Source organism: Ilyonectria robusta (genome assembly GCF_021365365.1).
Source record: "Ilyonectria robusta strain PMI_751 chromosome Unknown BGZ61scaffold_15, whole genome shotgun sequence".
NCBI classification, from domain to species: domain Eukaryota; kingdom Fungi; phylum Ascomycota; class Sordariomycetes; order Hypocreales; family Nectriaceae; genus Ilyonectria; species Ilyonectria robusta.
Window position 1 is genome coordinate 230,446 of NW_025764449.1, and position 23,768 is coordinate 254,213.

Here is a 23,768-nt window from a genome sequence, read left to right on the forward strand (position 1 = left end):
TCCTGCTTAGTTACCATACAACGTCAAATTTATCACTGTACAGAGACGAATTTTCCGTAAAAGTTTTCTCTCTAGCAAGAGTATTTTAGCAACAGAGAGTTGCTTGTTCGAGTTTAACATACCCAGACTCCATATTGCCCTCGGCTTTATCATCGAATGCTTATGCTGTGCAGTATTGGCAAGAACATCGTGTAGGGCCCCAGTCACTGCCCTCATGTCCATTGGGCATTAGCCAGACAAGGCTTTGCCCGGGCTATTAGATGAAGAGTACTGGCTTTACCACGCTGAGTTCAGGTCAGTTGATAACCCTGTCTTTTCTACATCCATGGCATGACCACGTCAGTTGGTGGAGGCTGAGTAGACAACCTACATAATTAGCTGCATAATTTCCGCTAATACACTCCCCAGCTGGCTGGCTGCGCGCATAAAAATAGCCTCCCCACGCAAACATTCATTTTGAGGCCAGCTGCCCTGTAAGGCAATATACCCCCCATACGATGCCAGCTTTTCCAATGCGCCCTGCTTGACTCGGGGAAAATCCATCTATATGAGGCATTATCTTACGTTTGGGGCTCCCAGGATGCTAAAAAGTCCCTCATCTTACACGATCATGAACTCTCCGTCGGACATAACCTGCACGCGGCATTGTCGCATCTTCGGGGTGGGTTCGTCGAGCGAATCATCTGGATCGATGCCATCTGCATCAACCAAGAGGACAGAGCGGAGAAGGGACACCAAGTGCAGTCAATGGAAAAGATTTTCGCCAAAGCGAATTGCGTGATCGTTTGGCTGGGAGAGGCCCGAGGGAACACTGATGAGGCGCTGGAGGATTTGTTCCTCGCAGCCAGGGCTTTGGACGAGGATCAGAGTCCCCCCAAAGACATTAATAAACCTGGGATTGTGGAATTGCTCCAGCGGCCATGGTTTGAGCGGATCTGGGTAAGAGAACAAACGACAGTGATTTGAAGATGTCTTGCTGATGGAAATATAAAATTCCAGGTACAGCTCGGCGCATCTTGATCAAGTGTGGCTCTGCCGAGATTGACGGGCAGGTTTTCTGCTCAGGACTAGCTGCCTTGAAATTATCCTATCCAGGCAAATCTACGTCCCTAGCAGCTCTCGTCAGTTCCGCAACTTACCTCATGAGAGGTGCTGCATTTCGGCCTAGGTGGATAAACAAGGGACCGGGCAGGTTTTCGCTGGGCATACGCCCTTTGGCCGAGCTGATTGAGCTACACCACAGCCGCAAAGCCACCGAGCGCCACGACAAGATTTATGCGCTGCTTGGTATGGCTCATGATTTCAGCGATGCGCAATTACAAGTCGACTATGAGCTTCCGTGGAGCAAACTCTTCCAGAATTTTGTCAAGGCAATCACTTCCGAAGAGGTGCAAGTGGACAATTGGGACGATAAGGAGACGGCTATCATGAAAGGGCTCGGCCACGTTCTCGGCGAAGTCACGGAAGCTGAGGGAGATGCGGCTTCGACCAATTTGAAAATCCGGTGGAGCTCCTACGTCACCAAGGCCTTCAAGTTGGGAACAGCTTCAACGAGAGCTGACTGGACACTCCCGTTTGCGGCGACACCTATCCGCCGTGGAGATGTTGTATGCCTCTTTCAAGGAGCCTCGAGGCCGACAGTCATCAGGCCATACAAAGATTATTGGGCAGTTATAAGAATCTCAGTTACGGCAACTGACAGAGTCGCAATGGTGATCCCAACCATCGAGTGGCCCAGGGATCAGGCAACCCACCTTTTGCTGGTTTGGGACTGGGACATGTACCAAAAAGAACTGCAACTTGAGGACTACTGCGAAACGTATAAGAAGCGTCGGGGCTTGGAGTTTCCAAATGCAGAGCAAGAAGATTTCCTGGATAGAGTAATAAGGTTGCAGAACCTTGGGATGGGATTGCAAGACGCGGAAAGAGTTGAAGACGGGTGTAAGAGGATCGATATGATGGTGAATAAAATCGAGAAAGGGTTGGAGACCATCATTGACCCATAATCAGCTGGTGGCGGGCACACTGCGGGTGGATGAGATGATACAAAGCTGAGGGAGACATTTCATCTGCTTAGCAAGAGCAGATGGCCGATGCTCGCTTTAGCAGCGGAGAGTGCTCGCGCGATAGTTGTCAAGCTGCTGCTTGACTTCAATGAGGTTGACCCAAATCGCGACAACTTCGACGGCAACAGCGCGCTTATGTGCACGGTCATCAACAAACATGAAGCGGTCGTCAAGCTGCTGCTCAAGAGTAGCAGAGTCGACCCGAACGCTACCAACCTCGACGGCGGGTCGCCGTTTTATGGAGAATCGCCCGTATGGCGAGCGGCATATGAGGGGAATCTGTCGATTTTCACAATGCTCATCGACAGCGGCAGGATAGACATCGGCAGCCAGCAGAAATATCGGGGGTCGCCCTTGATGTACGCGGCGAAGAGGGTACATGAGGATATTGTCAAAATGCTGCTTGAAACCTGCAAGGTCGACCCCGACGCCGTGGGAGAGTGCGCGGCAACGGCGCTGTCCTGGGCTGCAGAGAGCGGGCAGGAGGCGATTGTCAAGATCCTACTTGATACCGGTAGAGTCAATCCGGACGGCAAAGACAACTTCGGATGCACGCCGCTATTTCAAGCAGCAAGCAACGGACACCACGGGGTTGCTGAGCTCTTGCTCTCCAACAGCCAGGTCAACCCGGATGCCCGAGCCAAGGATGACAAAACGCCACTGTGGACAGCGGCGGCCAACGGGCATGAAGCTGTCGTGAGGTTGCTCCTGTCCACCGGCAGGGTCAATGTAAATGCCCGCCTAAACGGCCGCTATGAGGACGGCAGAACGCCACTATGGATAGCGGCATGCCGAGGGCGCACGGCAGTGGTCGAGTTGCTGTTCAATGACCCGGGAATCGACAAGAATCCGCTAGGGCGTGACATATCGCGACCTGATAGGGGGAGGACTCAGCATATGAAACCCAAAATGCTGTGGCCGCTGCAGATAGCAAAAAAGGAGGAGCATCGGGATGTTGTCAAGCTGCTGAAAGGCTAGCCTCTCTCCAGGTTTGTTGGGGTTTTGAATTCCATGTCAATGTCAAGGGGTCAAAGTAATTAAGGGACGAGGGAGAGATAATAGCATCACAAGGTGAGGTGAAGCGGAGGCGACGATGATTTGGGCCATATGATCATGTTGATAAGCCAGAAGAATTGTGCTATATGTTTAGTACCAGAAGCACTTGAGGATCACGTTGAATCACTACACTACTACCGAAAATACTGGCACACTTCAGGGTGATAAGTGGTTAACAGCATGGACAGCTCACAAGGTTTCATGATGGATATAGACATCTTATGATGGTGCGTCAACGAATGTGTATTAATAATAGAACTATGAACTCCTCCTCCGGTACCTGTTAATGATCGTGCAAGCTATATAGTAACTTCAAGCCTTGTCCAAACTCCCATCTCCTTCCGTGTGTGTCAATGAGCGTGCAATCTATATTGTGGCCTCCAAATCGGATCCAGCCATCCGTCTCATCCTCGTGTGTGCGAATTCAGGGGTGTGTATGAGGTCTGGAGTAAAGCCATATCCCAACCTCATCGCGCCCCCATCTGTGTAACACAAGTTGAAGTAATAGTAAGGTATGGCCTTGGAACGTCAAAAAGCTGATTGCGTTCTAATCGCCCGTGGTTGGTTTCAACTTCAACTAAGCCGTGGCGGATAGTTTTGGTTGCTTTCGTTTTGGTTGCTTTCGTTTTGGTTGCTTTCGTTTTGGTTGCTTTCGTTTTGGTTGCTTTCGTTTTGGTTGCTTTCGTTTTGGTTGCTTTCGTTTTGGTTGCTTTCGTTTTGGGTGTTTTAGTTTTGGTTGGTTGCTTTAGCCTCGGGTACTTTGATTTTGTATACGTCTTTGTTACTGATGTTAAACGAAGGGTGTTTTCCAGTCATCCTTGCGGATGAGGAAAACCACCGTAGCGAATCATAGTAATATTAATGGAAATGCCGTGTTGGCAGATCCATAACCTCTGAGATTGGCTACTCATGTCGAATGAACAAAAGAGTATCCGAGTGTTTGGTCAAGACATTGCCGAAAATCTGGCTGGATATCGGCGGTCTATGTGCTGAAACGGCGTGTTCAGTCAGCCTTGGGCTCTCTACTCCTGTCTCCGTTGGCGGCGACGCTTGGAGGGAGGAGGAGGCCGGCGGGCTGAACGTCTTGGCGTGACAGATCGAAGATTCTTACATGAGTATTTCCGGTTGCGCGGCGGGGACGCTCCCAGGAGGACTCTTTTGCAACCATGTAATCTGTACAGGTTGAGAAACTTCTCCAAACTTTCAGGAGGTAGCTCGCGCTTCTGAGGCCCAAACGGAACGAAGTCGTTTGGGTCAAAAGGCTCGTGTTCCTCAAGTTTGATGTAAGTCTGTTTAGGCATTGGTGGGCCTTGGATATCAAGTTCGGCCACCTTTGGCTTTGGAATGCCATCGGTGTCAAAATTACCTTCTATGATACCCCCCAGGAAGACGTAGTGTGTCTCTGTCTGCTCCTGGTATTGATTTCTGAATTTTTCCTTTTGGGGACGAGACGTGCAGGGATGTGCCACAACGGCTGGATTGCCGTTGTGTAGTACGTTCTGCGTGACGAGATAAGGATGTTTGTCATCCCCAACCACTCTCCGGACAATTGATCCCGGATCGAGGTTCATGGGTGACTTGGCCTTAGTAGCATCTCGCCTCTTCGTGGAGCGGACAGCCTTCGAAGAGGATGGCATCGCCACGGAAGAAGGCTGCGGCCGCGGGCCAGGAGTCTCGGTCCCAGAAGCATTGTGGCTTGCTATGGACTCTGCCTTGGAGTCTCCTGGCCCAGTCACATCATCTTGTGATGAAAGGGGGACAACAGAGGCGATAGCGGAGGCTCTTTCTAGCTTCTCCGGGCTCGCGATGGGTGATGTGCTGGCATATGCCTCATCCTGGTCAAGGCTGTCAACCTCTCCCTCGCCCTCAGGGGACGCGTTAATTGACGTAGGACTGAGGTCTGCTGCCGGATCCCCATCTTCAGACTCGTCAGAGTCGGAATAGTTGTCGCCTGAATCAACGTGCACAACTTGGGGTGGACTGGTTCCGGCATTGCGGATGTTCTCCACCGGGTAGTCTTCGCTCGGGTCGGGCGGGCTGGAGCTGGGCGGAGCATCCCGATTCTCTTTCGAGTTGGGGAGCATGTCGCCGAGTTCCACCTTGACAACTTTGAGCGGAGGGCCTGCTGCTTGGCGGACATTCTCTTCTTCATCTTCTTCATCTTCTTCAGAGTCGGATGAACAGGACCTATGATCACTACATTCATCTTCGTCTGAGTCCCGTATCTGATGCGAAGAGGGAGGGCTATCATAAGAATCGCCAGCGTAATGTCCGTTCGAGTTAGAGACTGTGCTGCCGAGGTCCGCCTTGACAGATTGGAGCGGAAGGATTGTAGCTTGGCGGACAATCTCTTCTTCATCTCCATCCGAGTCGGATGAACAGGATCTAGGACCACTGCATTCGCCATCATCTGAAACCGATATCTGATACGAAGATGAAGGAGTGTCGTAAGTATTCCCAGCGTCGTCTTCGCCCGAGTCGGGTGCAGTATCGTTGAAGTCCGTATCCGATGTGGCATGCAAGGAGGGTGGAACATCAGGATAACCCTCGCCTGGATCGGCGGAGGTATGCTTTAGGCTTGTGCTCGGAACCCCCTGCGGTTCGGGCTGAGGGCCGCGGAGACTCGCGGTCGACTCTTCTTCCGAATCAGATGGGGTGACAACGTGGAGGCCCTCGTTGTGGTCTATGCCTAAACCAGACAGGGCTTCGCTGAGATCGCTATCGTAACCGTCATCCGAGTCACTCAGGGTGTCGAAGTGGTCGAAGCCTGTAGTCAGGACCCCTTGAGGTACGGGTTGAGGGTTGCGGAGACTCGCGGTCGACTCTTCTTCCGAATCAAATGAGTTGATAACGTGGAGGCTCTCATTGTGGACTATGCCTGAACCAGAGAGGGTTTCGCTGAGATCGCTATCGTAGCTGTAATCCGAATCAGATGGGGCATGGTCATGGTCATCTGAATCACCCGAGGTGTCGAAGGAGTCGACGTCTGGGTGCGGAACGCCACACCCATAGACTTGAACATGGCGGATGTCCTTATCGCCGTCGTAAAGACGAGTTGGGCGTCGCATATAGGGCCTTGTCTGGGAGTGCGGCGACTTGGGCCTCGTCGACCAGGAGGGGTCGAAGCCTGTGTGTAGAACGCCATGCCCATAGGCTCCAATATCGTCGAAGTCCTCATTGTCCTCGGACGTATGAGTTCGGCGTCGAGCATGGGACCTTGTATGGGAGTGCGGCGATCTGGGCCTCGTGGGCCTGGGGGTGGAAATGGAGGATCCGTGTGGCCACCGATGGTACGAGGCATCTCTCAGCTCTCGTCGAGATCCATGGTGGCGGCGACGGCGTCCCCTCTGCTCTGGGCTCCTTTCACGATGGGAGCGGTGTCTGTCGGGTTCGGGACGGCGTCTGTGACGGTGCGAAGGGAGTTCCGGCAGCGGTTTCCCAGGCTTCCATTCGAGAGCGGCGTATTTGACGAAGAGGATTGCCCAGTCCGCCGCTGTCAAACTCGCCTTGCGTTTTAAGGCGTCATATTTCTCCTTGAATCTCTCCTTGAACCTCCGCCTCCAGCTCTGTTCGCGGCTGTGGCGCTGCTTGTTTCGTAGTGGACTGGGTTGTCGATGGCCGTAGGACATGAGAGCTTCGTTGGTGACGGCAGTGACGGTGGAGGGATGACGTATTGTCGTGACAAGGTAGAGTGACAAGGTAGAGTGACAAGGTAGAGTGACAAAGGAGACTGACAAAGGAGAATGAATAGGAAGAGTGAAAAGTTTGGTAAATAGAATGGATAGAAGCGTGTAATGTGCCTTCTTCAGTGTGGTGATTGTGTTTGAGTCTCAAAACAGGCAAGAGAGGCAGCAGAAGAGAATACGGTCGGTTGGCGGCCCAGAACGGAAAACCTCGACAGCGCAGAATGACTCAACCTCATGAAGACTCACGTGAGGCGAGGCCTACATCGGCGGCCAGGTCGCGGCGTATCTGGATTGGTTGGTTGGTTGATTACCGCTGCACCTCCAGCTGCAGCCTCCGGATTCGGCAACCAGAGAAGAAGCAGATGGAAACAACAGTACATAGTACATGATCCGCAAGGCAGTTTCTGACGTCATGTTGCTGACGCTGTCAGTGTCCTCTCTCGAATTACAGCCCGTAAGTAGGCCTTGGCGACGCACTCAAGGCCCTGTTTGGGCTGTCTCTGCCTCCATTATCCTTGGCGTGGACGAGCTGAAAAGCACCCCTGTACGGCGAGTCACCGAGGGTCGTATGACTCGAATTACCTGCACGGAGTAGGTTCTGACTGGTAAGTGGACAAGCCACCAGTTCCGTTGGGTTCTCTAAGCGTTCTGCGGTAGTACTCGCCCATCTACAGGGGAGCCTGGCCATTGGTACAACCCCCTTGAACGTGTCTGGTGGATGACCAGGAATCAGGATAGGCCACCCACGCATGGCCTCAGCCCTACCGGCAGTAGAGCGAGCGAGTGTAACTTTAAAGGGAAGGAAAAAGCCATAATGGCGGTCGATGAGCATCCCGTCTCGTCGCTCGAGGTATCAGCCCACAGCTCCCCCATTACAGCTGCAGTCCCGCAGCCGCTCACACACAGCAGCCCAGAAGCAGCCTAGAAGCTCGAACCCATCACAGCTGTGCAAGTCAGTCGGTAATCTATCCGCCCGATACCCAGCTAATGGCAGGAATAGCTCTATCCGCAGCCGTAGCCGTAGCTGTAGCCCAGCCTCAGTAGCGGAATCGTACGGAGTATCCCAATTTGGAAGCTTTGGCACCTCTAGCACCTCCATGGCACCCTGCCAGCAGAAGGCGCCGTGCCAACTTACCATCAAAACTCTGTACATACATAGATTCAGTCGCATTAGCGTGTCAAAACATCAACTTTCTCAACAGAGCTGGAAGCTACAAGTGGTCAGTAGAAACAGGAACGAATATCGACTGCATGATCCCCAGCGCTAATGGATTAACCCTGTCTCGGGCGGGCACTCTTACGCGAGGCTCAAAAGGGAACGCTCCACAATGCAGAGCTGATAATGTGCCTTACTTACCATGTACCGTCCGGAGTAACAGGCACCTGATTAATCCGAGAATCCTAGTCACGTCGCCAACACCATGCTAGCTGTTGAAATCCGAGCAGATCTCCTCGACAAGGCTCGAGTATACACGCGGGTTTGTCATAAGATGATATATTGCTCTGGACAGGAGCGTTGCTGTAGTCTCGCTGCCGGCAACGATGAAAATAAGTGAGTTGCTATTTAAGTCTTCCGATTCTGCCTTGCTTATCTAACATCCCAGTCACCCCGGATCTCCATCTTCTCGTGTTGCAGCACTGCCCATGATGAGAAAATATTCCTCTTCTACCACGTAATCCCAATCTAACAAGCCATCTCGACTCCCCGTGTCTTGCCTGAATCCTGCACCTCGGTAGGACCGCTCAAAATGAACAACGAGGAGCCGGTACACGGTATGAACTCCCTCCCGATGCTCTTGAAGCCTTCCGGCATCCCTCCTTCTCCCGCTAACCCGCTAGGGACACTAGAAACCCACCAAGTCGGGAGGCAGAACTCTGGCTTCTCTGACGAAGACATCTCTGATACAATCTGTATCCTATACCCTCAATCCAACTCGGCCCACGAGGAGCTCCGGCGTCTCGTCAGCGAGCACTCCCCCCACATCATTGGGAAGGGCGAGGCCGACACCATCGGACCCGATTATGCCCTAGAAGACCAAGCCGGCCGTTTTCAGTTTCAGACGGAGCCCGCGATCTCCGGCAATTACGCGATTATCCTTCGACTCTCAACCCAACTCAAGAACCCGGCCGCCGGCTTTGCCTTTGGGCGCAACTCGACTCGCTGCGATGTAGTCTTTGTCAACGACCCATCCCGGCGCATTAGTAATGTTCACTTCCGCATCTATGTCAATGAGGACGGTGCTGTTGTGTTTGAAGACCAGTCAACCAACGGAACTATGGTTGACAACCAGGTCCTGGCTTCCCACCCTAAGAATAAGGGCAGGACTGACCCCCCAACAAAAAAACGTATCCTAAGCTCCGGCACTATCATCCGAATCTTCCTCCACAGAGAGGCTGAGGACTTGGCTTTCTGTATCCGAATCCCGCGCCGTGATAATGTCGGCGACCAGGCTTATACTCAGAAAGTCGAAGACTTTTTTACCCGTCACAACCTAACACGCCAGGAAGAGACCATTTCTGCTAGTCCTAGTGGTCAAGGCGACCGAATTCTTACTTGGACTGTGGTCAATCAATCGACTCGCGCCCAGACACAATCGCGAAAGATGAAGAAGACACAGCATTCCTCGAAGGAGTGGACCGGCTCGGGGAAGTACGACGTGACTGCTCTAATCAGCAGAGGAGCCTTTGCTTCCATACATAGGGTTACCTCGAAGGAAGATGGAGTGGCATATGCGGCCAAAGAAATCGACAAGAGAAGGTTTATTAAGAATGGCGTCATGGACAAGCAAGTGGAGGACGAGCTTATGATTATGCAGAAGGTTCATCATGTAAGTGTTGTCAGACCCTAACTTGACCGGCGCCCGCACTGAAGGACAATTACAGCCGAATATCGTCAAATATATCGAGCATTTCGAATGGAGTCCAGAATCTCGTATTATCATCATGGAATATATCCCTGGCGGTAACCTGGGAGATCTCATCTCAGGCGGAGGGTCGCTAAAGGAAGAAGTTGTCCGGATACTAGCACAACAGCTTCTAAGCGCTGTAGGCTACCTGCATATGAAGAACATTATCCATCGAGATATTAAGCCGGACAATATTCTCATCAACTCTTTGGATCCCATCGACGTCAAGCTTGGCGATTTTGGTCTGGCAAAACAAATCGATAATAGCGAGACATTTCAACATACCTTTTGTGGCACTCTTCTCTACTGTGCGCCCGAAGTGTACACAAAGTATGCCGACTACGACGAAAACGAGATCCTTCACCATGGCAAGAACCCCGAACGCACCCCTAAGCATATTTTCAGGAATGCTGTTGATGTTTGGTGTCTTGGTGGCGCTCTGTTCTATGCAATGGCGGGAACCCCACCGTATCCAGTTAAGGCTGGGATTCGCTACACTGAGCTATTGCATCTCATCATGACATCTCGTCTCGATACTACTCCGCTCCAAAGATCTGGGGTCTCGGGAGAAGGGGTCGAATTCCTCTGCCGGATGCTTCAAAAACGCCCCGAAAATCGGGCAGCTGTGGCTGAACTAGCTGGTCATCCCTGGCTAGCCGCACTAGGCTCGACCGTTGCGGCACCACAATCCCTTGCCGAGATCACAAACGATGGAGGTATGGCTAGCAACTTCCCCCAGCTCGAGACTCATACAATAGGGGAACCCGGGGAGGTGTATACTTCTGATGCCTCTGCTATTAGCAGCTCTCGGGCACACTCAGGAGCCTTTCTCGACCCTCACGACAGCGGACCAGGAGTCCTTGATACTCATCGACGAGCGGATCATGCTCTGTTCAGCCAAGCTGGTGAGAGCTCGAAACTCGATTCCGGTTTTGCCAGTTACGAAAGTGGCAGGAACACCAACGCCCTCAAGAATGATATCGACAACGAGACTATTTATTCTGTTGATTCCGTTCTACCAGCATCAAGAAACATGTACATCGACGAGTTCTCCGGATACCTCGCTGGAGACATTCAGAACATTCCAACTTCGAGTAAGCTGCCAAAAGAGCTCCACGAACTCCTCCCAGGCCTTCTCAAAGCCTTCGCTCGAAGGCTTCACGGAGAATCATCGACCAGAACTCAGAGAGAGGTTTCAGTCTTTCTACACAAGAACAGAAGGTAAGATCTTACGAATCACATTTTCGCTAGTTCCGTCTAACCACTCATTAGAACTGTCATGGAAGCACTCTATACAAATCCATTTCCCGCACTGTCCGGCCAAGGCAACGATACCGATGACGATGATTCCCCAGAAGGCCTGAAGCTTCGACAAACGTTCAGAATGCCTGTCTCAGATATTACAAACTGGGTTTCGTCCTTGGAGGGGATTACTCCAATGGATCTGGATGCGCCAGAGATCTCTGAGAAGGACCATCTCAACGGAATGGACTCATCACAGCAGTCGCTGGACCTACCCAACCTTGAAGACTATAAACAATTCATTAAGTCGTCGCAGTCATACCAGTGGCTACTTACAAAAATTCAAGCATACTCGCGGGTGGACAGGCTAGATCCGAGCATCATGCTGTATATTGGGGAGTCAATTCGCAGCCACATTTTGCCATTCGCACCTCTTCGCAAGGTCAGTCGCCATAGATCACCTCTGTCTGTTGAGATGTCGTTTCATCTCGACTGGGACCTCTTTCAGTTCATCCGGGACCAAGAATACGTGGGTGAGCCTGAACATATCCTCGATCACATTATATGCTTGACTGGAGTCTCGCAACAGGCCCAGGCAACAACTGTCTCGGAGTACATGGAACAGACGTGGCCAACGGCCAATCTTTCAATCCGGCTACTCCTTAAGAAATTCCTATCGCGTCCTGATTGCATTGGTAGGTTTACAAGCACAAATCCCAATTACGCCCCTCTGTACATCACTGATACTGATTTAAAATGTTGTGTAATAGTCGAGCTACCGAACGGATCTTTTCTGAAAGCTACACAAAGCCTGGCATCATGCTGTATCGTAGCTAAAGGACAAGTGGACTTTCTGTCAGATGTCGGCGAACAATTGGGGTGGTTAGGATCCGCATTGCGCTCATCTTCACTTTCTCAGGGCGTAGCAACTTGTATACCGCATCTCTCGTCCATCCATATCCGACAGGGAAATACGACATCCAAATCAGCAATTTTTGCGTCATGCCGAATGAGTTTCTTTACGAAAGCAGTGGTTGATGTCAACTCAATGTCCCGAGGTTTCTGTTGGGCCAGTCTCTTTCGAAACCCCGTCTTGGTCACTGGATACCCGATTGCTCATAGAGCTGATCCCGAGACTGGCATCGAAATCTCTCCCAGTGCAATGGCTGAACTTGTACAATCAAGACAGTTTGTCAGTCTAGGAGGGAAGATCATTCTCAAGGGTTTTTGCTCTCTTCTTGTGGCCACATCTGTTGCCGTCGACGTTGTATTGTGGCATTTCATTTTTGATCCCACCGGCAACCGGATTTCGTACTATGATTCCCGCCTAGAGGATCTCGAGTATGAAACTTCGGATGGATTGGCACTCAGGGACCTCGAAGCCCGTCGCCATGTTCTTGGGTGGTGCTGTGACGTCAAAGAGTATTCAGGTAAGCTAGCTAGGCTCAATTTCAGTTTTGTCTACTGTTACGCTAACCTATGGCGCTGCAATAGGAAACAAGGACGCAAAACTGGACATACGTTCATCGAGTCTACCACTACCGCCAAAATCAATTGTCTTTGACAAACTATACGTCGAAGGAGGCTCGAATTTGATTGGCGGGTTGTCTGTTTCAATTGGGAAGAGAGACAAGCCGATTTACCTGCAAAGAGCCAAAAGCTACTCAGGGTTACTAGATTGGGTCTCTCTCCAATCTTTCGTTTTTTATGACGTCGACGAAAGAAGGGCGTGGCTGGTCGATGGTGCCTCCGCCTTACTGCATCTAGTACGCGCATCAATCGAACAAGACCGGACCAGGCCAGCATATCGTTCCAAGTGGAAATTTGATGGATCACTTAAAGGAGACTCATTACTGAGTAGCGGGGGGACAAAGGCAGTCGAGGTGCTGGGGGATTTCGACAATCTGAACCTCCAACTCTACATCGACGATGTGCGACAAAATGAGAGTGGCCAGCTTGTGGAAATCCATTACTATTTCCGGGATAGAGTGCAAGAAATCCTCCATGATCTACAGATTCTCATTGAATACCAAGCTCAGGTTGCTGCGCAGGATGGGTACTGGTTTCGTCAGTCGAGCAAGATGCTAGTCAAGAGCCTGGTGGGATTTGACTTCTGGGACGTTGCCAAACCCAGTGGCCCAATCCAGCAACGAATCCACCACTTGCAAACAGGAGGCTATGGCTGGGTCGATTACGTTCGATATGTCAAGGCGACAACCATATTTGGGAAGAATTTTGGGGATCTACTCCAAGCCGAGAACCCAACCGTCCTTTGCGCGAACTGGAGGACGGTACCTACAGGCATGGACTACATGGGCGCATCCATCTCAACGCTGAAGACAATACAGACAGCGAGAAGTGAGGTAGATTTGGGCCCCGGCCAGATCACAACTGATATTGCATGGTCCTCACGCTGTGAGCTGTTCTCACAGTGCGAGTGTCTCGATCCACAGCCACTGAACACGACGCCTCTGCATCACGATCCCGTCCAGTTACTTCTGCCTAGAGGCCAGAGAATACATCTGAACGTCCCGAAGGTGTGCTTGAAGATCACGTTGAACGATCTGGGGGATAAGGGTGCGGTTGTGTTCGGCCACACGCCTTACAGGATTGGACTCAGGCAGAAAGATGGGAATTTGACTGGGCAGGAAGAGAGCGAGACAAGTGTTCCTCCATTTTCTGACTCTACCGGAAGCCCGGGCATGAGAAATCACTCAGATGTCACGGATGGAGGGTTGTCTGCGATGTCTGTCTCATCTCTACCAACAGAGCCTAGCTCTGGCGATGGTGATTCCTCGGAAACGGGAAACAACCGAGAGGCTAAGAAGAGGAAACGCTCATTTTTAAGCGTTTTTCGGTCGCGGGGGTGATACTTTCCTAACGTTAGGAGGAACAGTAGGAGATTTTCAAAGTATGTAAATGGTCCTTGATGGAGCTGGCGCTGGAGTTTTTGTGTTGGAGTAAACAGCCTGCGGTTCATTTTCTTCATTTACGAAGTTCGTAAAATATGTCGATGGAGGTCTCGCGGTGCACTCTTTAAACTTGGTAAACTGGACAGCTGTCCAGGTCGTTAGGTCTCCGTTTACTCTTGCTCTCGCCACTATCGCGTTGGCGAAACATTTTCGTGGCGGATAGCCCATCTTGAAGCCCATACAAACCTTGGGACAATGGCACTATGCCCTGTTGCAGCACATCCGCAATACTGGGGTGAAGGCCGCCTACGTCTTCAACCCAGGGTCCGGAGACATTCGTGTCTACCAGATCTGAAACCTGGCTCGGCAAGGAGCCCGGAATACTACCTGTTGCCAATTCGCTCGAGATTGAGTTAAATTTGTCAGCGAACTCCAGGACACGATCAATCTCACTCGGTGGAGCGAAGGGCTGGAGATACGCATACATGTCCAGCATATCGTGGCCCAAGTCGCCGAGCGAGGTGTCACACTTTCGGGTAGAGGCCCCAAGCCACCCGACCCAAATAATAAGTCATGATTATCCATCTCACCCATGGTATCCATAATATCGATCCCGGATTTGAGTGCTCCTGCCGTCTCTAATGAAGGCATGCTGTATAAGGTCGGCATCGCGGCAGATGTCATAAGTTATTTTTCCCCGTAGAAGTAGTGCGTTGGTGTGATTGCTCTTGTTCTACTACTTTCAACAGTATATATCCATTAGTTATAGTTAGTGTGTGTTCATTCTCTTAGAAAACAAGCTTATACCAATAGGGTTTTGACTGGCGTGTCAAATGACATAGAATGTCACCGGGCCCTCAGCTCCGACGATAAAATAACTAAGGGTAGACAGCCTAGATCTCTGCCATTTGATGGACAGATTGAAAGGAGTAACCCGACCCATGCGCGACCAAGGGATGTGAGCGGAATGGGACTACCTCTAATAATTAATCGCTGACTGCCCGGGGAGAGTAAAACCCGGGCATTCGTCGAGACTCTCCCGGGAGCAGAAATAGCAGTGCCCTTGAATCCGTCACTAAATAAGAAGTTTGCACCGGCGAAGCGTAACTCCACCGTACGTATTCACCAGCGTGCGCTCAATCTATTCCCCTCCCACCACACAATCACACAGGCTGGGCCTCTGGGCAGTATTCCATGGCGGCAGGGTGCCGGTTTATTCGGTGAATAAACGGGCAAAGGTATATTCTGTAGTTTACTTTGATTCGGGAGTTGATGTTAAAAGAGCCTCTAAAATATTTAATCGGTCCCCCGCGTCCAACGTCTCGTCCTTCCAGTACCTTAATAATTCTGTGACTTTAGCAACAGCGACCTTCCATTCAGCAGGAAGCATGTCGTTGAGACTAGATCGTGCCGCAGCGAGCAATAGCAATGCACTTCGCGTACAGGAACGAAGCATGAGCCAAGTCCCGTGATGGCGATGGCGGAAGCCTGGCTCGTTTTCGTTGATCCGCCGCACACAGATTTCGAATCCTTTACAGGCTAGCATCCGAGAATCGGGGTCATTCTGCAAAATGCCGTGAATTGCATCGGCCATAAAGGGCCAATACATCATCTCATAGCAGTCTAGAAGGTGGCCGTTGAGGATAAATCGCAGAGGAGCGGCTTCCGAATCATCATCAATGCTTTCGGAAAGCGAGCCGTCGAGCTTCAGTGGACTAGGGAGAGAATCAAGCCTAGAAATTGGCACTGTCAGTCAAGTTTCCCATTCGGAATGTATCACCCACCAGCTGTCGGCTTGTTGCTCAAACTCGATGATTTTAGACACTTGGCTAGGCATTGCGCTTCCTGATTTGAACTGGCACATGTGCGTCAAGATACGGTTGCCAAGCCGCCGCAATGCAATTTCAGCCAGGTAGAAATACCACGTTGCCTCGCCCTGCGACTGAAGGCTCTCTGGGGGGGCTGGGAAGAATTCGGGATACCGTAGGTTCCATATGCTATTCTCGGTGATGTTCAGTTCCAAACGTAGTTCCCTGCACCAAAGATATCAGTCAAGGTGAATAGAATGAATGGATACCTTCGATACTCACAGTTCAGACTTGAAACACGTCCAATAAATACTCCTGTACACAGGAGACACATCCTGCTGTGAATCACCAGAAGACGGATGTAATGTCTGACAGCAAGCTAACGCCTGGATGAACATTCTCCAGGCCTCGAATGGTCTCAGAGTGGTCATCAGATATACGCCAGCCAAGAAGAAAATCTGTGCTTCCATTATCCCGCTGTGGCATAATGCTGGCCCCATCCGCCTCTGTGCGGCGAGGAAAAACGACTCTGCGCGTTGGAACTGCTCTGATTCACGAAATGTCGAGGAAGTATCCGAAGAGGCTTGCGCATCGGGAATTGCAATGGTACCTAGCGCAAATATGAGGAGCTGGTCATTGTCAGCGATGTTCTCCGTCGCCCTGAATGAGGTAAGATACCGAAAGGCAAGACTCCGCATCCCACCCCAACCCGTTATAAACAGTACTCTTCACACATTCTTCGGTCTGCGCTATCTCCAAGACAGGATTGTAGATGTGGAAATTCTGGAGAAAGCGTTGCAGCAATGATACCGTATCCGCACTATCGAGGTCTGAGATTGACAACAGACGAGGGACCGGACTTGGATGGCTTAGTTGAATGACGCTTTTTAGGCTCCGCTGTGGAATATGATTTGGTAGTTGAAGAGCCGGCCATTGCAGAACTGTCTCGATGTTGATGCAATAAAGCTCGGTGGGAGCGGTCTTGACCGGGGCATCGAAACTCACAGTCTGTGATGTGGCTTCGGGCGATGTAGCTTCGGGAGATGGAGCATGAGGGATGTCTTGGGTACGTAGAGTCTCAGGATGTGCAACTCTGAAGAGATGCTCGAGCGTGTCCAGTCGTTGGAGTATGGCAAGGCTGGCAGAGTCGAAACTTAAGTGCGAACTGACTTAGCCGGCTTCCATCTCTTAAATCCCTCAGGGGAATCACTTCAACGGGATAAGCTTACCTTGACTTATCGCTCTCCTGATAGACGCACTCGATGCCTAGTTTCATGCACGAAGTACATGCTGGTCGCTCATTGTCGCATTTGGTGCGTCGTCGACGACAAGTGTGACAAGCCTGCGCGGCGCGCTTCCGAGGATACGCGGGTCGAGTAATGTCAGAACTGGGACGCGGGCGCTTCCGCGGAGTGCTGGTATCGTCTGTAGACATTCTTATCGATGCCCATGAGAGGGCCGAAGCATGATCATTCGCGTGATGAAGGATCGCGGATGGAGATGGAGCTCCGCGGAAAGCAGGAAGACAGTTGTTTTATGGAGCATTGGCGGTGGAGTTACAGTGGACCTGACTCGCATTCGAGCGTAACTTAGTTGGGCTGGCTCATTCATGCTCAGCGGAATGCCGGATGTTTGACATGGGATGTACGGAGCGGTACATGGCTTAGCCCGAAGAAGTAAACGCATGTCGTAGTACATTTCACTTATTTGTTAGTACGGCCGATTCAAGGAGAATGCTCGGAATAGAGGGAATACTGGAGGATTGAGCGCCGGTATTAAAGACGGAGATTTGAACGAGCTCAGATCCACCTAATATCCGGCTTGAGATCTTGTTCTTCCTCTTTTTTTCCCCTGCTGAACCGAGACGCCACTACTATCACCATGGGTGACATATCTCTGCCCGAGCCAGCCGACCTCCCCTCACGCACGTCTCAGCCAGGCTTCGACGTGGAGCAGGTGCTGAAAGAACTGAGCAGTAGAGAAAAGATTGGTCTGCTCTCTGGTAATTACTCCCAAGATAGGCCATAAACCTCCGCGCTCGTTGCTAATGCAGCTTAGGAATCGACTTCTGGCACACCAAGGCCGTCCCGCGACTCAATGTGCCCTCCGTCCGACTCTCAGATGGCCCCAATGGCGTCCGCGGCACCCGCTTCTTCAACGGCATCCCGGCCGCCTGTCTCCCGTGCGGTACCGGCCTCGCAGCCACTTGGGACACCGATCTGCTACAGAGTGCTGGTAGATTGATGGGCGTAGAGGCCAAGGCGAAGGGTGCTCACGCGCTTCTTGGGCCGACGGTCAATATGCAGCGAAGCCCACTGGGAGGACGAGCATTCGAAGCGTTCTCCGAGGACCCTGTTCTGTCGGGGAAATGTGCTGCATCCATCGTGAATGGCGTTCAAGAAACAGGAGTCGTGGCCTCGATCAAACACTTCGTCGCGAACGATCAAGAGCACGAGAGAATGGCTGTCGACAGCCTCGTCACGGAGCGAGCCCTCCGCGAAATATACGTCCTCCCGTTCCAAATCGCCGTCCGGGATGCCAACCCTGGGTCTTTTATGACGTCGTACAATAAGGTCAACGGGGTTCATGTCAGCGAGAACCCAAAGTTTATTCAGAAAATCGTCAGAGAGGAATGGGGATGGGAAGGGCTTGTTATGAGTGACTGGTAAGTGCTGTCTCGCTTATAATATTCTCAGATAACATTGGAAACTGCATCCACTAACTCTTTCAACAAGGTACGGAACATACTCAACAGTCGAGAGTATTAATGCTGGTCTTGACCTGGAGATGCCTGGCCCATCACGTTGGCGTGGGGAGCTTATTAGTCACGCCCTCATGGCTAAAAAGCTGGAGCAAGAGGTGGTCGATCAACGCGTACGTGAGGTTTTGAGATTCGTCCACCGAGTCAGCAAGATCGGAGTCCCGGAAAATGCCCCAGAAGAGGGAAGGGATACTCCAGAAACCGCGAGCCTATTGAGGGACCTTGCGGGTCAGTCAATCGTGCTTCTGAAGAACACAGACAAAGTACTTCCGTTTGCGAAAGAGAAATGCGTGAGTCTAATAAACACCTGGACGCAATATTAACATGCATCTAATAATTTCCCTAGGTTGCCGTTATCGGAAACAACGCCAAAACTGCCGTGTACTGTGGCGGCGGATCAGCTGCCTTGAGGCCGTATTATGCCGTATCCCCGTTCGAGGGCATTTCGCAAAAGGTCACAGATGTCCGATACTCCCTTGGATCCCAAGCTCATAAAATGCTTCCAGTTCTTGGACCGAAAATGCGAACCTCGGATGGCCGAGTGGGTGTCACTTTCAAGGCCTTCACTTCTCCCGACTCCAACCGTGATCGGAACCCGGTTGACACATTACACCTCGTAGATACTGACATGTACTTTGCGGACTACTACCACCCCGAACTCAAAGAGGATCTATGGTGGGGAGAAATCGAGGCTACTTACGAGGCAGAGGAGACGTGCGAGTTCGAGTTTGGTCTCTGCGTTTTCGGCACAGCAAGACTCTATGTCGATGACGAGCTGCTGATCGATAATGAGACTGTGCAGCGCCGGGGAGGAAGCTTCTTCAATGTGGGAACTGTGGAAGAAACCGGCGTCAAGAAATTGACGGCGGGACAGACCTACAAAGTCAAAGTTGTCTTCGCCAGCGGCGCCGCATCCAAGATCAAGGATACCGACGGCGTCGTGACCTTTGGAGGCGGCGGCGTTCGAATTGGCGGCGCCAAAGTCGTCGACCCAGATGAAGAAATAGCCAAGGCAGTTGAGCTGGCCAAGTCTGTGGACCAGGTCGTCCTCTGCGTTGGCTTGAATTCCGACTTTGAGCAAGAAGGCCACGACCGCGCGCACATGGACTTGCCCGGACGGACTGACGAGCTCATCTTCGCAGTCGCCGCGGCCAACCCTCGCACTGTCGTGGTCGTTCAATCAGGAGCCCCCGTCAGCATGCCGTGGGCAGACGCAGTCTCTGGAGTAGTGCAAGCCTGGTACGGCGGCAACGAGACAGGAAACGCCATTGCGGACGTCCTCTTTGGCGACGTCAATCCCGGCGGGAAGCTGCCTCTATCGTTCCCGGTTCGTGTGGAGGACAACCCGGCGTTTTTGAACTACCGATCAGAACATGGCCGTGTGCTCTATGGGGAGGACATTTACGTTGGGTATCGGTTCTACGAGGCCGTCAAGAAGCCAGTGCAATGGCCGTTCGGTTGGGGGCTGTCATACACGAGTTTCGTCATTTCTGATCTCTCAGTACGACTTGAGAGCACCCCCAAGGGCGGCCGTCTTGTGGTCAGCACCAGCGTGCATAATACGGGTGATGTTGGCGGCTCGGAAGTGGTTCAGGTGTACGTATCGCAACGGTCACCTTCCATCAACCGCCCGCCGAAGGAGCTGAAGGGATTCGCCAAGGTCTACGTGGATAAGGGAGAGTCAACTATGGCTCAGGTGGTGATTGACAGGAAATATGCCACTAGCTTCTGGGATGAGACGCGGCATCAGTGGACCGAGGAGAGTGGTCTTTACGATGTTCTCGTGGGAACCTGCAGCTCGGAGACCCCGTTGAAGTCCACCTTTGAGGTTAAGGAAACAACATGGTGGACCGGTCTCTAGAAGCATTGTGTCGCCATAGGAAGAGGTGGTCCTTTGATGTACCCACACGTAGACCAAATAGAAGGTTGACCCAACTTATTCGTCCACTTCATGCTGCGCCCAAGTGATCGATCGTGTTACCGGTATTTTGGCGTATAGTCACTGAATGTATCTTGAACACGCCATCTCAACCCTCGCTGCTATTCCCACCCGCCGAGACTCCGTTCATCATGCCAGCTTGACTCTATACAGTCTCCGTCATTCCGCGGGGTAATTATGTACGAGGGGCGGGGTGCAACACGTAGTAGCGTACATTGACCTTCTTACATAAGGCCAAGTGCAAGACGTGTAGGTATGTATAAGTATGACCCGTTGGCGCGGCCCACGGGATTTAATGCCACAAATACCGCTACATCTGCCTTATTCACGACATTGCCTCGAGCTCATCTGAGCATCAATTTGAGCCAACCTTCAGAGTACACAGTCATGGATCCTTCACTTCTAGACACGCAGTGGATATGGCATCCACATTGGGTTGACCATGGCAAAGGCTCAGCGGGAGGGTTTGTCCACTTCCGCAAGTCCATCATTCTCCAAGACATGCCCAGTTCGCCCCTCAAGATCCAGATCACGGCCGACACAAAGTACAAACTCTACATCAACAGCCGATTTATCCACAATGGGCCCGTCAAAGGCGACGAGCACCTTTGGTTCTACGACGAGCTCGACATCCAGCCCTTTTTGAGGCTGGGCGCCAACCACATTGCCATCCATGTCTTGCGGCTGTACCATGCTACGCCGTACGCAACTAGCTTCCCGAGGATGGAGATTCCGGGTCTTTTTGTTCGGACGCCCGATGTGCTTGAACGGCGCGCTTTTGGTGTCCAGAGCGACGACACCTGGGAGACGGCCTTTGACCCGACGCGGAAGCTGCGGGTTGATCAAAAGGAGGATGATTTCCTGCACGTCTACGAGGATGTCAACATGGATCACAATGAAAGGCTCGATTGGATGGCGGCTCAGTGCCTGGACCTCCCCAAGTCTCATGGAATCAGCCCGCCGTGGGTTCTATCGCCTCGATTAATCCCGCCCTCCAAGATCACACCTGTGGGATTCAAGGCCATCCACAACATTCGAAGCGCTGTTTCCAAGGATACCTGGGATGATATTTTAACGAAGACAAGGGACGGTCAGTCCATTGCAGCACTTCGTTTACCTGCAGGGACCTCGCATCACCTGGAGCTCGAGGCCAACCACCACTTGACGGCACTGCTTCGCTTCCGGTTTCAGCGGCCCAAGACGGCGGGGAGCGTGTTGCGAATAACATATTCAGAGTGTTACGAGGACGCTCCTGAGTTTGTCCCGTACGTCCGATGCAAAGGTGACCGCAGTGACTCAAGCAAAAAACTCTATGGACCCCAAGACCAATATTTGTTTGGAGGGCACACTGGAGCTGAGTCTGCTGCCAGCCTCAAATACGCCTCGAATCCTTTGAATGAGGAGGTTTTCTCTCCCTTTCACTTCCGCACGCTCCGATACATGGCCCTGGACATTGAAGTGGATGAGAGAAGCGACCTGGTCCTGGATGGAATTGACTTGGACATGACACATTATCCTCTCACCGTCCTTGGGGGTTTTAATGTCCCCGAAGTTCAAGAGAACGCAAGCTACCCGGCAATGTGGGACATAAGTAGCCGCACACTCATCAACTGTATGCACGACTGCTACGAGGACTGCCCATTCTACGAACAGCTTCAGTACGCCATGGACGTCAGAAGTTCCTGTTTGTTTACCTACTACGTATCCGGGGACGACCGCATGGCCCGCCAGGCAATCATTCAGCTGCACAACTCCTACCGTCCGGGCGTGGGCCTCATCGCGAGCCGAAGCCCGTCTTATCAGCTCCAGATAATTCCCAACTTTTCGCTCTTCTGGATCTGTACGGTCGTGGACCACTTTGAGCACTTTGGGGACACCGGCTTTACACGCCAATTCCTGCCCGTGTGCGATGGAATCCTCGAATCGTTTTTGAGACGGATGGACCCTAATGTCGGCCTCATTTCGTCCAAGAAGCAGGCGTTGGCAACGTTCTGGGACTTTGTTGACTGGACGAAGGAGTGGAAGCCTATGGGCATTCCACCAGCTGGCGAAGGCTCTGGCTTTCAGACCTACACGAACATGCTATATGCGTACACCCTCCAACAATTGGCTGGCATTCTAGGAGCACTCGGCAGGCCTGCTCTCGTAGACGAGTACAGGTCACGAGCGGACGCGGTTGTCGGGGCTATCAACAGCCACTGTCGGATCGGCCAGTTCTATACTGACGGACTGGCGTCTTATTCCACGCCAGATCAACCTCTCAGCCAGCACAGCCAGATCTGGGCGGTCCTCTGTGGAGCGATGAACGGCAAGACAGCCCGAGACGCGCTCACAGCCTGCGTGCCAGCGCTCCAAGCCCGCTACTCTACAGGGACAGCCAGCCAAAATGCGCTTCCAGATGCACCCGGCGAGATGGCCCAGTCCAGAGACTTCATCAAACCCTCGTTTGCAATGTCCTTTTACGCGCTCCGGGCTCTCTCGGCGGTCGGCGAAACCGTCTACGACGACGCCTTTCACGCCATCTGGCAGCCGTGGAGGGCCCAGCTGTCTCAGAACCTCACCACGTGGTGCGAAGATGATGTGACGCGACGATCGGATTGCCACGCGTGGAGCTGCGTGCCCTTGTACGAGTTCACGGCCGAAGTGGCCGGGATTCGACCGGCCGAACCTGGCTGGGCCGTCGTCGCGTTCAAGCCTCGCACGAGGCTATTCCCAACCTTCAGCGGCAGGGTTCCCCTCGGCGGAAAGCTAGCGCCCGGCGTGGCGCATGTCAGCTGGCACCGCGAGGAGGGAAGCTCCAAAATATCGGTGTCGGTCGAGCTGCATCACGTCCCAGAGGAGGAGGAGGCGGTAGAGATACGGGTGACATTTCCTGATGGGCATGTGGAGCAGCACGATGGTCCGTCTTTGCATGTGGTTTTTTAAATAAAGTCAAAGTTGTAGTCTTTGACAAGTCTCCTTGGCAGGTGTGAGACAGATTGAATCCAATTGCATGAATACAGTATTGAGGAATATGATGGCGCAGAGATGTCTTGGAGTGTATTTTTCCCCTTCTCCAATGTCGACACCATGCCCCGGAATCTAGCACAATCCTGACTCGTAGATGCCCATGATGAGGTACCTAACGCTGAGTCTACGACCAATTAAGCAATAGAACCCTTGCGTGGCTGTCCCCAATACCACCAAGAACTGAATCGTACCCGGCTTTCCGCGTTACTCGAGACTAGACAAGGGCCCATCTTTCACGCCAGCTCAATTGCCCTGACTTAGACGAATCACTCTACACTAAACAAGGCCCCATCTTTTCACTCCAGCTCAACTGACCCGGCTTTCCGCTAGCCTCGGCCTAAACCGAAGCCAACAACTCGACTCAGCATCCAATTCCACCTCCC

At 52.1% G+C, this 23,768-nt stretch overlaps 7 protein-coding genes across 7 annotated transcripts; 5 read left to right on the top strand and 2 right to left on the bottom strand.

Moving 5' to 3' along the window:
* The first annotated feature begins 442 nt into the window (after positions 1-442).
* Positions 443-3,203, top strand: BGZ61DRAFT_549532 (ankyrin repeat-containing domain protein). Its single transcript, XM_046255437.1, has 3 exons — positions 443-939; positions 1,026-1,941; positions 2,110-3,203. Exons 1-3 carry the CDS (start codon positions 748-750, stop codon positions 3,042-3,044), a joined length of 2,043 nt encoding a protein of 680 aa, XP_046101809.1. The 5' UTR covers positions 443-747; the 3' UTR covers positions 3,045-3,203.
* A 941-nt stretch (positions 3,204-4,144) lies between these two features.
* BGZ61DRAFT_480172 (uncharacterized protein) lies at positions 4,145-6,751 on the bottom strand (the record flags this gene model as incomplete). Its single annotated transcript, XM_046249163.1, has 1 exon — positions 4,145-6,751. One exon carries the CDS (start codon positions 6,749-6,751, stop codon positions 4,145-4,147), a length of 2,607 nt encoding a protein of 868 aa, XP_046101810.1.
* A 1,847-nt stretch (positions 6,752-8,598) lies between these two features.
* On the top strand, positions 8,599-10,070 carry BGZ61DRAFT_424027 (kinase-like domain-containing protein; the record flags this gene model as incomplete). Its single annotated transcript, XM_046243584.1, has 2 exons — positions 8,599-9,636; positions 9,692-10,070. Coding segments are annotated over 2 exons (1,416 nt in total), but the record flags the coding sequence as incomplete, so codon positions are not given.
* A 180-nt stretch (positions 10,071-10,250) lies between these two features.
* On the top strand, positions 10,251-13,909 carry BGZ61DRAFT_58934 (uncharacterized protein). The gene is made up of 4 exons (XM_046256573.1): positions 10,251-10,935; positions 10,987-11,651; positions 11,727-12,386; positions 12,451-13,909. Exons 1-4 carry the CDS (start codon positions 10,307-10,309, stop codon positions 13,824-13,826), a joined length of 3,330 nt encoding a protein of 1,109 aa, XP_046101812.1. The 5' UTR covers positions 10,251-10,306; the 3' UTR covers positions 13,827-13,909.
* A 1,190-nt stretch (positions 13,910-15,099) lies between these two features.
* On the bottom strand, positions 15,100-17,159 carry BGZ61DRAFT_455394 (uncharacterized protein). The gene is made up of 5 exons (XM_046246374.1): positions 16,906-17,159; positions 16,355-16,829; positions 15,959-16,305; positions 15,653-15,901; positions 15,100-15,601 (listed from the first exon to the last, which is right to left on the bottom strand). Exons 1-5 carry the CDS (start codon positions 17,109-17,111, stop codon positions 15,121-15,123), a joined length of 1,758 nt encoding a protein of 585 aa, XP_046101813.1. The 5' UTR covers positions 17,112-17,159; the 3' UTR covers positions 15,100-15,120.
* Positions 17,160-17,557: 398 nt separating this feature from the next.
* BGZ61DRAFT_507503 (glycoside hydrolase superfamily) lies at positions 17,558-20,298 on the top strand (the record flags this gene model as incomplete). Its single annotated transcript, XM_046251912.1, has 4 exons — positions 17,558-17,678; positions 17,735-18,341; positions 18,412-18,727; positions 18,784-20,298. The coding sequence occupies 4 exons, from the start codon at positions 17,558-17,560 to the stop codon at positions 20,296-20,298; spliced, it is 2,559 nt and encodes an 852-aa protein (XP_046101814.1).
* A 465-nt stretch (positions 20,299-20,763) lies between these two features.
* Positions 20,764-23,319, top strand: BGZ61DRAFT_424039 (Six-hairpin glycosidase-like protein; the record flags this gene model as incomplete). The annotated part of the gene is made up of 2 exons (XM_046243585.1): positions 20,764-22,716; positions 22,789-23,319. 2 exons carry the CDS (start codon positions 20,764-20,766, stop codon positions 23,299-23,301), a joined length of 2,466 nt encoding a protein of 821 aa, XP_046101815.1. The 3' UTR covers positions 23,302-23,319.
* Between the last annotated feature and the right edge of the window lie 449 nt (positions 23,320-23,768).